This window comes from Triticum urartu, chromosome 7A, assembly GCF_056163025.1.
Source record: "Triticum urartu cultivar PI428250 chromosome 7A, HENAU_Tu73, whole genome shotgun sequence".
NCBI lineage: Eukaryota > Viridiplantae > Streptophyta > Magnoliopsida > Poales > Poaceae > Triticum > Triticum urartu.
The window spans coordinates 31,360,428-31,372,724 of record NC_141879.1 but is presented as its reverse complement, the minus strand read 5'-3'; the positions used below and the strand labels follow the sequence as shown (position 1 = coordinate 31,372,724).

The 12,297-nt window shown below is 43.8% G+C and overlaps 1 protein-coding gene across 1 annotated transcript; it reads left to right on the top strand.

Moving 5' to 3' along the window:
• The first annotated feature begins 1,246 nt into the window (after window positions 1-1,246).
• On the top strand, window positions 1,247-11,247 carry LOC125520175 (putative protein phosphatase 2C 37). Its single transcript, XM_087537317.1, has 4 exons — window positions 1,247-1,633; window positions 1,711-2,013; window positions 2,137-2,239; window positions 10,760-11,247. The coding sequence occupies exons 1-4, from the start codon at window positions 1,247-1,249 to the stop codon at window positions 11,062-11,064; spliced, it is 1,098 nt and encodes a 365-aa protein (XP_087393443.1). The 3' UTR covers window positions 11,065-11,247.
• The last annotated feature ends 1,050 nt before the right edge of the window (window positions 11,248-12,297 follow it).

Below are 12,297 nucleotides of genomic sequence, written 5' to 3'. Positions count from 1 at the left end.
GGGCCTATCAGTCCATGAAGGTGATGTCTAGCTTCCGCAGCTACACCTTCAGACTACTGCTGATATTGTATGGGATGAGCAAGACAAGGACGAGCTCGGACGTATGTAGAAGGAGGAGTCTGCTCGCTGATCTCAAAGAAACAAGCAGGACAGGAATGAGCACGGATAGGAACCTAGACAAGGACGAGCTCGGAGGTCAGCTCGACGGGGAAAGCGGCCAAGCCGGCGGCGTATGAGCAGAGGTGAGGTTGAGGGCGAGCAGCGGAGTTGAGATCAGATCGAATTACTGGGCATTGATGGCGTGGTCGACAGGGACGACCAGCCCGGCCGGCGGTCGGCTCGAGGACGAGCCACGGGATTGAGGTGGACGAATGCAGAGTATTGGCGAGTGGCGACTGCGGCCAACAAGAGTTTCCATCTTATCACGGCATGGTGCACGACTTTGATCAAGCGAATCGGTACGCTGGGTTCACTTAGCGGTGGCATACATGCGTGAATACGTACATCTCAACTCCATTTTCTGTGTTTCCAGCGCCTGAGTGGTGAGATCGCGACCTCGGCATCTACAAACGGACGGCATCCAGGTGGGTTGGCAGTTTTGCAAAAACGATTTGGGTTGCCACATACATATTTCGATTAAGTATTAGTTCCTTTTATATTTGTACAAAGGTGGTGGAGAGGAAGACATAGATGACGGTAACTATAGGCTTCAATTTTTTTTTTGAGATTACTATAGGCTTCAATTTAGTATCATATAGATTAGTCACTGGAGGAGGGTGATTTCTGAAACTCTGCCATATCTTTTAGGAGAGCACGCGAAGAGCCAAGGTAATATATTGGGATTGGCTTGATATACATGGTAGCAAATAAAAGCGAGTGAGATAAAGGAAGGACAAATCACCGCCGATCAAACCCGATGTGTTTTTATTCCCGAAAAGAATGTTCGTATGGAATCCTCCGTATATTTCTAGTACTTGCAATAATGAACAAGAAACTAATTAAGGGTAATAAATAGGGAATAGAAGATATGGCCATTTTCCATCAATGAACAAATAGAGGTGAAGATGAGGAAGCAGTAATGCAGCAAGCATTAATTTGCATCCAAAAGCGACGCGAGTACAAGTAATCTCCTTAGTGTTTGAGGAAGAGGTTCCTGCGCTCTATTCCCCCTTCCTCCTACTCCTCTACGAACGTCCGTTTCTGTGTAGCTCTACCCCTCACTCTTGCTAGCCTAGCCAAAATGAAGATGCTCTGCTGCTTCGCGATCGGCGCGAGACATGCTCAGCCTGTTCCTGGGAAGGATCAATCCGTCGTGACGGCCAGCGTCGGCGTGAACAACTTCCCCGCGGCCGGCCAGGGCGGAGTCGAAGCACCAAAGGGCTACGAGGAATGCCACCTGCCGGCGTGCCGCCTTCGCGGGAGCCCTCACCTCGCAACCGTCGCGAAGGAAAAGGAGGGCTCCGGTGCGGCAGTGCGGGCGGCGTGGCGCGGGGCGTACGGGGCGGCGGGGAAGCCGCGGGAGGACGCGGTGACCATGCAGGACACCGTGTCGATGCGCCCGTCCTTCTGCTCTTGGGTCGACGGCTCGCGCATGCACTTCTTCGCCGTCTTCGACGGCCACGGCGGCCCCGTGGTAACCTCTCTACGAACGTGGCCACACTCAAGCTCATCACCGACTTGTATGTACTCAGAATTTCCGTGGTGGTGCAGGTGTCGGTGGTGTTGAGGGACCACATGCACGCGATCCTGGCGGACGAGCTGACCCGCGCGGCCGTAGCCTACCGAAAGAAGCAGCAGCAAGACGAAGAGGCGGAGCTGTGCGCATGGAAGGGCGCGCTGAGGCGGAGCTTCGCGCGGGCGGACGAGCAGGCGGCGTCGGGGGTGCCGACGGGCACCGTCATGGGGTCCACGGCGGTGGTGGCGCTCGTGGTTCGCGGCCACATCCTCGTGGCCAACTGCGGCGACTCATGCGCCGTGCTCTGCCGCGCCGTCCCACTCTCCCAGGACCGCAAGGTGAGCATGCTGCTGGTGTCATGTGTAATTGTGTATTGTGTTTCTTTCCTCGTCCAATACGAGGTGCGCCTGTCCTTCTCCTCGCTGGGGATTAATGTGAGCTTGATGTGTATGTGGATGCAGCTCACACGGCTGGACGACATGGCGGCGCCCGGTGGCGCACGGATGTACCACTACGACGGGGTGCCGCGCGTGCAGGGGATCCTTAGCAGGTCGCGAGCTTTAGGTATGCACAAGTAGCGTTAACCTTCTTTCAAAATAGTTAATGTCTTTTTTTTGCGAGGTTAAAAAATTTTATGTCAAGAAACTAAAAAATGTCCACGCAAAAAAAATATAACAACAACTATCGTTCATGCATGTATGGAAAATTTGTTCTTAGCTATGCATGCGTCGTGTCATGTGACAAGCAAACAAAGAGTCCTTCCTGGCTTTGTCAGCTACTGCCTACTGCTCACTTAAAAAAAAAAAAGCTACTCCCTACTGCTCAATGCCTCTGTTAGCATTGGCCGTTCAATCGTCCTTATGAAATATATTTTTGCGACTATCTTTTTATGAGAAAGAAAGAAAAGCCTACTATATATTCGTCACGCTGGGTGAGGAATAGTTATTCTTCACCCACTTCTATTTTACCATCAATGCATCATAATTTTACGCTCCGTAAGTTTTGTCTTATTTTCGACGCAAAAAGAGACCCTAATAAAATATATAATCTCCGTAAAAAATATTTTATGTTATGTAAAATTACACACGTAAAAACATAGTCTAAAATACACATAAACTATAAATTTTCATGTCTTATGACCTATATTTTTTTATGTCAAATTTTACGTAGTGAATCAATAGGAATGTAACTATTTGAATTCCAAAAGTAATTTAATTATAAAATGATCGTAAGATTTACTTCGGTTGAAGAATAACTTATTCTGCACCCTGGGTGATGAATAGTAACACTATATATGACTATTCGTCACCCTGGGTGAGGAATAATTATTCTTCACCCCCTCTATTTTGCCATAAATGCACCGTAATTTTACGTTCCGTAAGTTTTGACTTATTTCTAACATAAAAAGAGACCGTAAGAAAATATATAATCGTCATAAAAAATATTTTATGTTATGTAAAATTACAAACGTAAAAACATAATGTAAAATACACATAAACTGTAAATTTTCTTATTTTATGACCTATATTTTTATTTTCTTATGCCAAATTTTACGTAGTGAATCAATATGAACGTAACTATTTGAAATATAAACGTAATTTAATTATGAAATGATCGTAAAATTACGTCGGGTGAAGAATAACTTATTCTGCATCCTGGGTGATGAATAGTAACACTATATATATATATATATATATAATAATGTGGTAATTTGTCAAGTAATTCGTTTAATAAGTAAAAATATGTCGTTTTGCTCACATGCATTATTAGTGCTGGATTTGTTAAGTTCTTTTTTCGTGAATACATTCGATGCGTGTATCTTTGCATTGATAGAATAGAGAAAAGATTACATAGTGAAATCGTCAGGCCACGTACACAGAGAGGCATGGTCGATGATGCAAAGTGAGCGTTAGGAGCGTGTGTTCTGACCTAGGTGTTGCTAAAGTTCAGGTTACATGCAGCTGGAATTTTGTCTATTCTAGGCCAGCCTAATAGCAGTTTCAGAAATTCTTAACAAATCCTAAAGGCCCATGTAGTCCATTTATACAAGGTAAGAGGTGGAACTAAAGTTTAGTGTCACATTGCTAGTTTAGAGAGAGTTGGACCTCTTTATAAGGAAGGTTCTTTCCTCACATGTATGAGCATGAGAACAAGAGGGACATACGCGCGCCTCCTACGCTGCCCGCCTCGCCGCGACGCGGATTGCGGGAATGAGCCGAGCCGATGTCTAATGTTTTTCCAATCTGAATGGCTCGCCTCTTCGACTGAAGTCTGTTCCCTTCGTCTCCCTCTTCCGCTTCATCTCCCGTCGCTGGCCTCTCGCCTCCTTCTCTTGCGTCTATAAAGGGAGGTCGCTCCTCTCAGAGAGATGCACAAGAACTTCTTCCTCTCGCCACCGGTTCCAATCTCTGAACTACTACTGTCTTCCTGATCCCGGCTTGCGGCGTGCACCGCAGGTCGGGACAGTAGGCCTCCGAAACCGCACCTCTTTGAGTCCTGTACGGGAGAAGGGTGATAAGGTTTTTGTGGAGCGCTCCGCGCGACTACTGACTTCTTTGTCACGGACACCCGGACTCCGACGAAGACTTCTTTCCCAACGTCGACAACCTCCTCGACGACATGGCTGGCGAGGATGTCGACCCCAAGTCCAATGCTTCTACTGCTGCTGTCCCGTACGTGTTCTTGTTCTTTCTGTTCGGGGTCCTACCACAGTTCCATATTCTAGTGTTTGCCCTAGATATGTTAGGTTCTACTTCATAATTGCAACTTGCTTTACTATCTGATCTAGATATGTTTGGCTACAGTTCATATATGCAGATGCTATTTACATTCTCTCTATCAGATCGCATGAATTATTCTATCTCTGCTATATTAGTCATGCTTTATATAGTATTTCTGTTAATAAAATCATTCGGTAAATTGCTCATATTTCCAACACATGCAATATCCTGTCTCGCACTTTCGCACCTGTGGCAGCCCAACGACGTGCTTCGTCAACTATGACAGTGATAAGTCGTGCTACTACGTTTCCTTGTCTTGTGAGCACAGGACACGGAGAGGCTCGTGCTGAAAACGGCGGGAGGCAATGCGATCAATAGTCCAGCATCTGTTATGGGAAGCAAACCAGACGAAGAATTTGACATTGAGAGGCGCCAGTTGCGCCAGATCAAATGCCAGAAGGGGTCTAAGGTTGATCCAAGGAAAATCGCCTTGTATCAGGATTTTGCCAAGTATTGCCCATTCTCGAACGAACACCAGGAAATTGAGCCTGGTGCCACTATGAGGGTGAGCTGCTGGATGCGCCTCCACAAGTCGACATACCCAACCATGGCGATGGGGCCGCCATGGATATACCCAATCAAGGTGAATTCATCAAGGGCTTCGCAAACCAGCTGAGAGTGGTGACTCCTATGGGAAACAAGAGTTGCAATTGATGACACAATTTTCAAGAATCCAAAAGTGGCAGGAGCGGACATCTCCCAAGGTCCAGACTGTTTATGCGTGGAAGAGGTCTTGCACCTCGAGATCACACAACAAGTGCAGATGGTGCCAGGGTCAAGAAGCCACAACTAGCGCGCATGCACAGGGAGATGCCCGTGCACTGCAAGTCTCAGACGCCAAGGCCGCCAAACTCAAGCTGTCGACAGATCTTTGTCGTGCTGACAAGGCAACAACCCACCTTTCATCCTTGCAACATTGACAGAGGAAGTCGTAGATCACTCTGGTGATCTTCTTGAGGATCGGCGGGGAGATAGCCATCGCCATTAGGATGTACGTGGGCATCACGATGAGGACATGGCAGACGAGGGTCTGCTCTCGCCGCACAAATGGGTCTATCCACCAAGGGCATAAGGATTGCAGAAGAAACTTTTTGCATGGACAAGGGAAGCCCAAAGAATTGAATGGGGAAGGCCATCATCGAGCAAGAGAGGGAGGAACCGATATCATCAGAAGCCTACTGTGAGCAGCAAATGGGCGTGTGTGAGCATTTGAGAAATTGGTGCACAAGGTAGAAGCTTTTTTGAACATTTGCAGAACTGTAGGGATGGCAGAAAATGACAACGTCATCGGCGAAGAACAAAACGCTCGATGTTGCATGGCATGCTGTGAGGCACTTCAACATACTAGAGCTAATCGCATGCTGCAATAGGGAATTGAGGGTGTCGATGACAATTGCGAACAAAATGGGTGAGAGGATCCCCTTGGCATAATCTGCGAACACGGGGGAAAGGTGGGCCTGGTTTCCCGTTCACCAGGGCCCGGGTGGAAGCGGTGGAGACAATAATCGAGATCCATTAACACCAATGGTTGCCAAATCTGAGGTGCCGCGGGGTATCGAGGTGGAAGAGTTCCACCCCACCTAGTCCATCTATTTCTTATGGGTTGTTGTTGTCGATCCAAATTCGAGCCCTACAAATTCCACCCTACCTTCCCCGGGGTTGGGTAACGCTACTTTGCAGTGTTGTGCCACCAATGTGCACCCCAAAGGAATACTTGTTGCTTTTGTCATGCCCCCCCTGCCCACATGGATCCCTCGGCTGATCCGATCGCTACGGATGTGGATCTCGAGGAACCCCCATTGTCTGGCATATTGGGCCATGCCACAGAACCCATATTTGCTCTGATCACTGTCACCCTACCGCCCTGGTACAATGACACGTGTGCCGAGCTGCATCAATCTATAAAAGATATGATGGTAGTTCGGTGGTTGGATATGAATTGTGTGTATGAAACTACATGAGACGTCTGGAGAGCTGCATCAATCTATAATGAGGTCGGCTACTTGTGCGAGGTTGGAAGTGGCAAAATTTGGAAGTGTGTAAATGTAGTAACATCTTATCAAATAGCCAACGCAATACACCAATTACCTTTTTTGGTGTGTAGTGGAAAGGTAATGATAAACATATGGGCACAGTTTCCCATAAAAAATTATCTACATGTCTAGTTAGACAAGATGGAAACTGAGGGATTCATAGACTGGTGAAAGGTTAGTCATCATGTATGTTTAGTCTCTAATACAAGATAAAAATTGAAGGGGCGTCATATGCAAAATTAAACAGAGTACAAGTCTACATAACGTACTATATCTAATATAGATTATCGTTGCAGTTTACATCATTGACCTCATAGGACCCTCATCGACTAACGCTGCTATCAGTAGACACATATCATTAGAGATAGAATGGCCCTCTGTATGATTGGAAGATAGTTATATCTAGGTAGCATGATTAAAGAGTTACAAGATGGATAAGGACAAATGTCAATTGTAGAGGTATCCTATGGAGGTGAAGAAGGGACACCAAAAAGGGATCGAGCTTCTCATGAACATGTCCAAATTATCTTTCATGTGATTATAATCCACACCCTATAAGGCATCTGCCATCGTCAAGATTACTACTTCATGGTCACCTAAGTAGACTATGTTACCAAGGCAAAGGACAAGGAGCGAATCTTTTTTACATCTCCACATGGGTCTTCTATCGATCATGTTGACTTGATCTTAGTTCTTTATGCTACCATGTAATCTTCTTTTCAAACTTTATGTCCACTCCGTCTGGTTACATGTTTGTTACCTCTATAAATTTGTACCATTATGTGCATTTGTTTGATGAAGAGAATCGAAGGGAATGAAGTTCTACATATGTATCTAAATAAAGCTATATGCATGTGCGGTGACCATTTACATTGAAGCGTACCCACCTTTATCAAACCCGAGGCCAAGTTACATTTGCGCTACACATTATCCCATGTCATAGATGGTGTATTTTGTAGTCCGAGCCTGATATTTATTATTTAACCATATGCAAAAATGGGGAGAAGCCGTGTGCAAATTTTTGTCCATAAGAAATGATTGCTCCCAATGAACCACATTCCAAAATTAACTGCCTCCGGTGAGAGTCAAACTATGGCCGATAAACATGTGCTATTGCAATGCAACTACAAGGCTATCTCAAAGTACTTCGTAATTCATAACTCAATGTACACCATAGGATGACTTTGACAATCACATGTACCAATGGGTACGAGAGATGTGGCATATGTGTCAAGGAGAGATGATAGTCTTAAATGATGTACATTGTAGAATCAAGTGCCTCCAAAGAGTGAAACCAAAGTCGACGAAAATGCACCCGCTCAATTCCACCACTAGGCTATCTTGAAGCCCTTAGTATTACATAACTAAATGTTCTCCATACTGTGATATTGATATACTGCAAACCTTTTGCTAAGCTTTTGTGCACCAATTACGATGAAGGCACATCTTTGGCCCACTAATGGATAGCAAAGTCATTTGAACCTGGTATCCAGTTTAGTATACCAAAATTTAACGTTAATATGTCATGGATTCAGACATTCATGTTAGATTTGCGTGTTATTCATCTCCACATATATGTTTCTAAGTCAGATATTTATGCCTTATTAATATTAACTAATATTTAAGCTCGTGATAATTTTTTTGATTTTACGTGGAAATTGTATCTACTTTGAAATGAAACTCGAGACCTAACCAACACATGTACAGTTCCCATTCAATGAGTACGGTACCTATTCAATACATGCTACTAACTAGTTCACCCAGAACCTTAATCTAACGAAGAAGAGTGGATAATATTTTTGAATGCTCAACTCGCATCTAGGCTCTTCTATACTCGATGGGGGGTTGACATAGGCCGCAACTATTTTTATTAGCACTATGTTGTCTAGGTGTTGAATTCAAGTTTTGTTTTATAGATACCACATTGAACCGCATGCACCTCATAACTTTGCCCAAAAGCTTAAGCTTACAAAGAAGTGTTGCCAATATATTTCAACATCCTCTTACTTGCATCTTTTAGAGGCACACGATGAATTGGTTGAACAATAAACTTTTCCTAAGCGTTAAATTTAAAAGGAAGCATAAGATTGAGTATTAATCTCATATTTTAATTATTTTGGTAAATTTAAAATGAGGGCAAAATGCTACTAGTTCCCGCAAAGAAAAAAAGACGAGAATTTGTTTTGATCATGGACTAGAGGGAGGGGTGAAAACTGTCAAAGCGCCCTGTGACCCTTGGGAATGTCTATATGGTGCAATGGGTGTAGTAAGAAATGTCACATCGTGTCATATATGTAACTAACAAAATATACAGGTTATAGTTCTTACAAGTTCAAATGGCTATATCATAAGACAAAACTACATGAGAATTTTTTATCTTCTATACAAAAGCGTTCGTTCTTGAGTCTAATATAGAAATTTTATTTTAAATAATCTACGTAAAGGCACTAGCTTCTCTAGTTGCCAAGGGGATTTTATGATTACTTATCCTATAATTTAGTTTATCAAATTATTGAAAACTCATAAATACAGAATTCTCGATTTTGATGGTTGCAAATCTATATGTTTTGACTTTGGAAATCACAGAAAGTAAGGTTATCACATATCATTGACATACTTTGTCCTTGGTTGTCCTTCTAAATTTGGTTTATTCCTTCATTTTTGTTGATTTCCATTGTCATACAAGGTTGATATATTTGTCTCCGACCTTAGGTTTCTTACTGATAGTTGAACCTTATCATATGTTGACCCGCTTACCATGACGAGTCACCCTCCTATTGGTGGCTCTGCTATAAAAACCTTAGATAGCTGCCACCTCCTTCCTCTCCTCCCTCTACCCACCTCTTTTGACGGTGCTGCGTGCGGACCAAATTAGTCTGGTTGATCGTGAGGGGGTGGTGGGGCTTTCTCCATGATGGAGCTAGTAGAGTTGCGCTTGGAGGGAGATTGTTCCCTATGTCGCAGTGGCGACGGGCTTTGTCACCCCTGCACCTAGTCGGTGCACTATGTGCATCGATCTGATGTGATCAACCATGCATGCACTGTCCTAGCCGGGTAGATTTGGCCGTAGGCTAAGGTAATATCGTTGCGGCTCTCAGAATGTGTTGCACCTACGTGAACAGCACCTGGGTGGCTTGCCCACGGGCCGAATCTTGGAGCAAGCAGGCCATGGTTGTCATGCACCATTTCTGGTGGCGGGGGCTGCTACACGCTGTTGTGGAATGCACCATGTCTGTTCAAGTGATTGCTCTTTTGGTCGGCTAGTTCGGGTGTGGGCAGGCCGGTAATAAGGTTGATGATGACACTTACGGTCAACATCTAGGTTGTGTGCACACCAGGTGAAATCCCATAATTTAGTGTTCTTGCTTGGTCTGGAAGCACTACCATCCGCACACCATTCATTCTTACAATGTGTTATTGGTTTTATAGTATGGCTGTTTACTAGAATCACCCTGTAGAAGTTGCAGATGCGGCAACTCACCATATATAGTTTGTACCACTTGATGAATGGCTATATTTTTGGTATTTGCAGCCTACTATCTAGTTATGTAATTTAGTGTGCTTTTGCACCTCGTTAGTCGGTAGTCACTAATTCTACCTTTTCTACAGTAAGTAGCGAATAGACATCAACAAATTTGATGGATGTCAAAAAAATAGTAGCCGTTCAACAGTATGTTAGCTACCATTGCTGCTCTACTTTTGGCAAGTTTTTTGAACAACTAGCTTGTATGAATAGTTTATTTGCATGAACCTAGAAAAGTGATTGATTTTGACCACCTATTATTTGAATAGATGCATATTTAATATACATTTTTTACTTTTGTGTGTCATTAAACTAAGTAGAATTAGTGAGGATATTATTTATAAAGCCCGGAGTATTTTGCGACAATACTTATGAAAATATTGTTTCCTTTGGTAAACTGTGACTTGGTATATTTTTAACAGTCTTACCTTTATGAAGGATGTTATTCTGTACTGTATCATTATCATTGATGTCGTATTGAGAGTTCATACTCCCTACAAAACACAAATGAAGGTTCATTTGGGAATTGTTATTTGCTTATAAAATCTTTGACGAGAAGCCTACTTATTTGGGTTTTGTAGATATGTGAGAGTTAATTCCCTAAGTAATTTCAAACGAGAAATAACATAAATTCCGTTTCATCTTTTTTGAGAAGTTCGTTCATTTCTATAACAAGTTTTATTTTCTTAGTATATAGTTCTGATTCTTCAGTTACTGAATCTCATTTGAATTCGAACTATGTTTGCAGGGCACACATTCCTCAATCCTCAAATGACATGTGAGCCTGATATTACCATAACCGCAAGGTCGGACGACGATGACTGCCTGATCCTTGCGAGCAATGGGCTGTGGGATGTGATCTCAAACGAGAAGGCATGCAGCATAGCTAAGAAGTGCCTGGAAGACAAGAGCAAGGGTGCGAATGCACCGGTAGGAAAGGAGGAAGAGGTTCAGTGTGTCTGTGCTGCTATCCGCCTAACAAATCTTGCCATCAATGAGCATAGCCTCGATGACATCAGCGTGGTCGTGCTTGATCTGAAGGTGAGGGGTTAGCTAGGTTGATCAGATTAAATCAGATCGTCATCATCTCCTTTGCAGCTTAGACTTGATAGGTAGCTTAGCTCTCTGCATTCTTAGCAAAGCAAAGGTTCGGAGCTATTTTCTTCGTTCATTGGATTCTTAGTTCCCTAGCTAGTTCTTCTAAAGTTGGTTGGTTTTATGTTTGGTGAAAAATGTCTTCAGCACAACTAGTAATATGGGTGGATGAAACATTGCCATGGATAAAAAAAGTGAGAATGTGTGAAACGAAAAGAGATCTATAGAAGGACGCATGGATGATTGATAATGTGCAAAATATGATGCTCACATTTATTTTTGTTGCTTAGAGCATCTCCAATAGGCGCCCAAAAAATGCCTCACATGCTATAAACCATCTTTTTTGCGCCGGAGACAAAAAACAGCGCCCCGGCAGATGCTGTAAAATAGAGCGTGCATAAAAAACTTTTAGCGCATGCGCTAAAAGTGGTATCCCAGGCGGATTGTGCGCCCTGCAAAATCTGGGCTGCTGCTGGTGGGGCGCCGGATTCGGCGCCGTGTTTTTGTGCATCTAGAAAACCACTTTGTCGCTTCCGCACGCAAAAAGACTATTTTGACGCTGTAAAAGAATTATACCGCACCGAGGCGAAGCGCGCCCAATGGAGATGCTCTTACCATTACCATTAAATTTCTTGTGGTAGCTTGGTGATTTGCACTGGGAACTATTGTTAGGGCAAGCCACGTGATGGCGGCCTGCCATTGCTCTTGCAAATTTGGCGTTTGCCTCAGGTTGAAAGTTGAGGGACGCAAGGCAGGAAATTGCGAGGCTGCAATTAAGGGCAGGCAAAAGGAACACTTTCCAAGAGCAACTGATATGTTTGGAGGAGATTCGGGTAGGTGGTGTGAAGATGCAAAGGTAAAGAAGATTGCAGCGGACCGTCAGTGGATAAGAGTGGGAAGAAGGGGGTTAAGGTCTTCAATGATCAGTAGCAAACATGCCCGTGCGTTGCAACGGGAGAAAAAAATTGACATGCTTCGTTGCGAAGCAAACGCCAATTATCATTAATGAAGTTGGACAGGTAGAGGATAAGTTTGATGATGACAACAATGATGGATTAATGAACAACAATATTCTTTGGGCGCTAGTTCAAAACTTGCGACCAGAATCGTAGTCAACTAATCACGTGAACACACTTATCTTTAGATTACCGTACTGAAAATAAAAATATCATAGATGTGGTGCTTATTGGA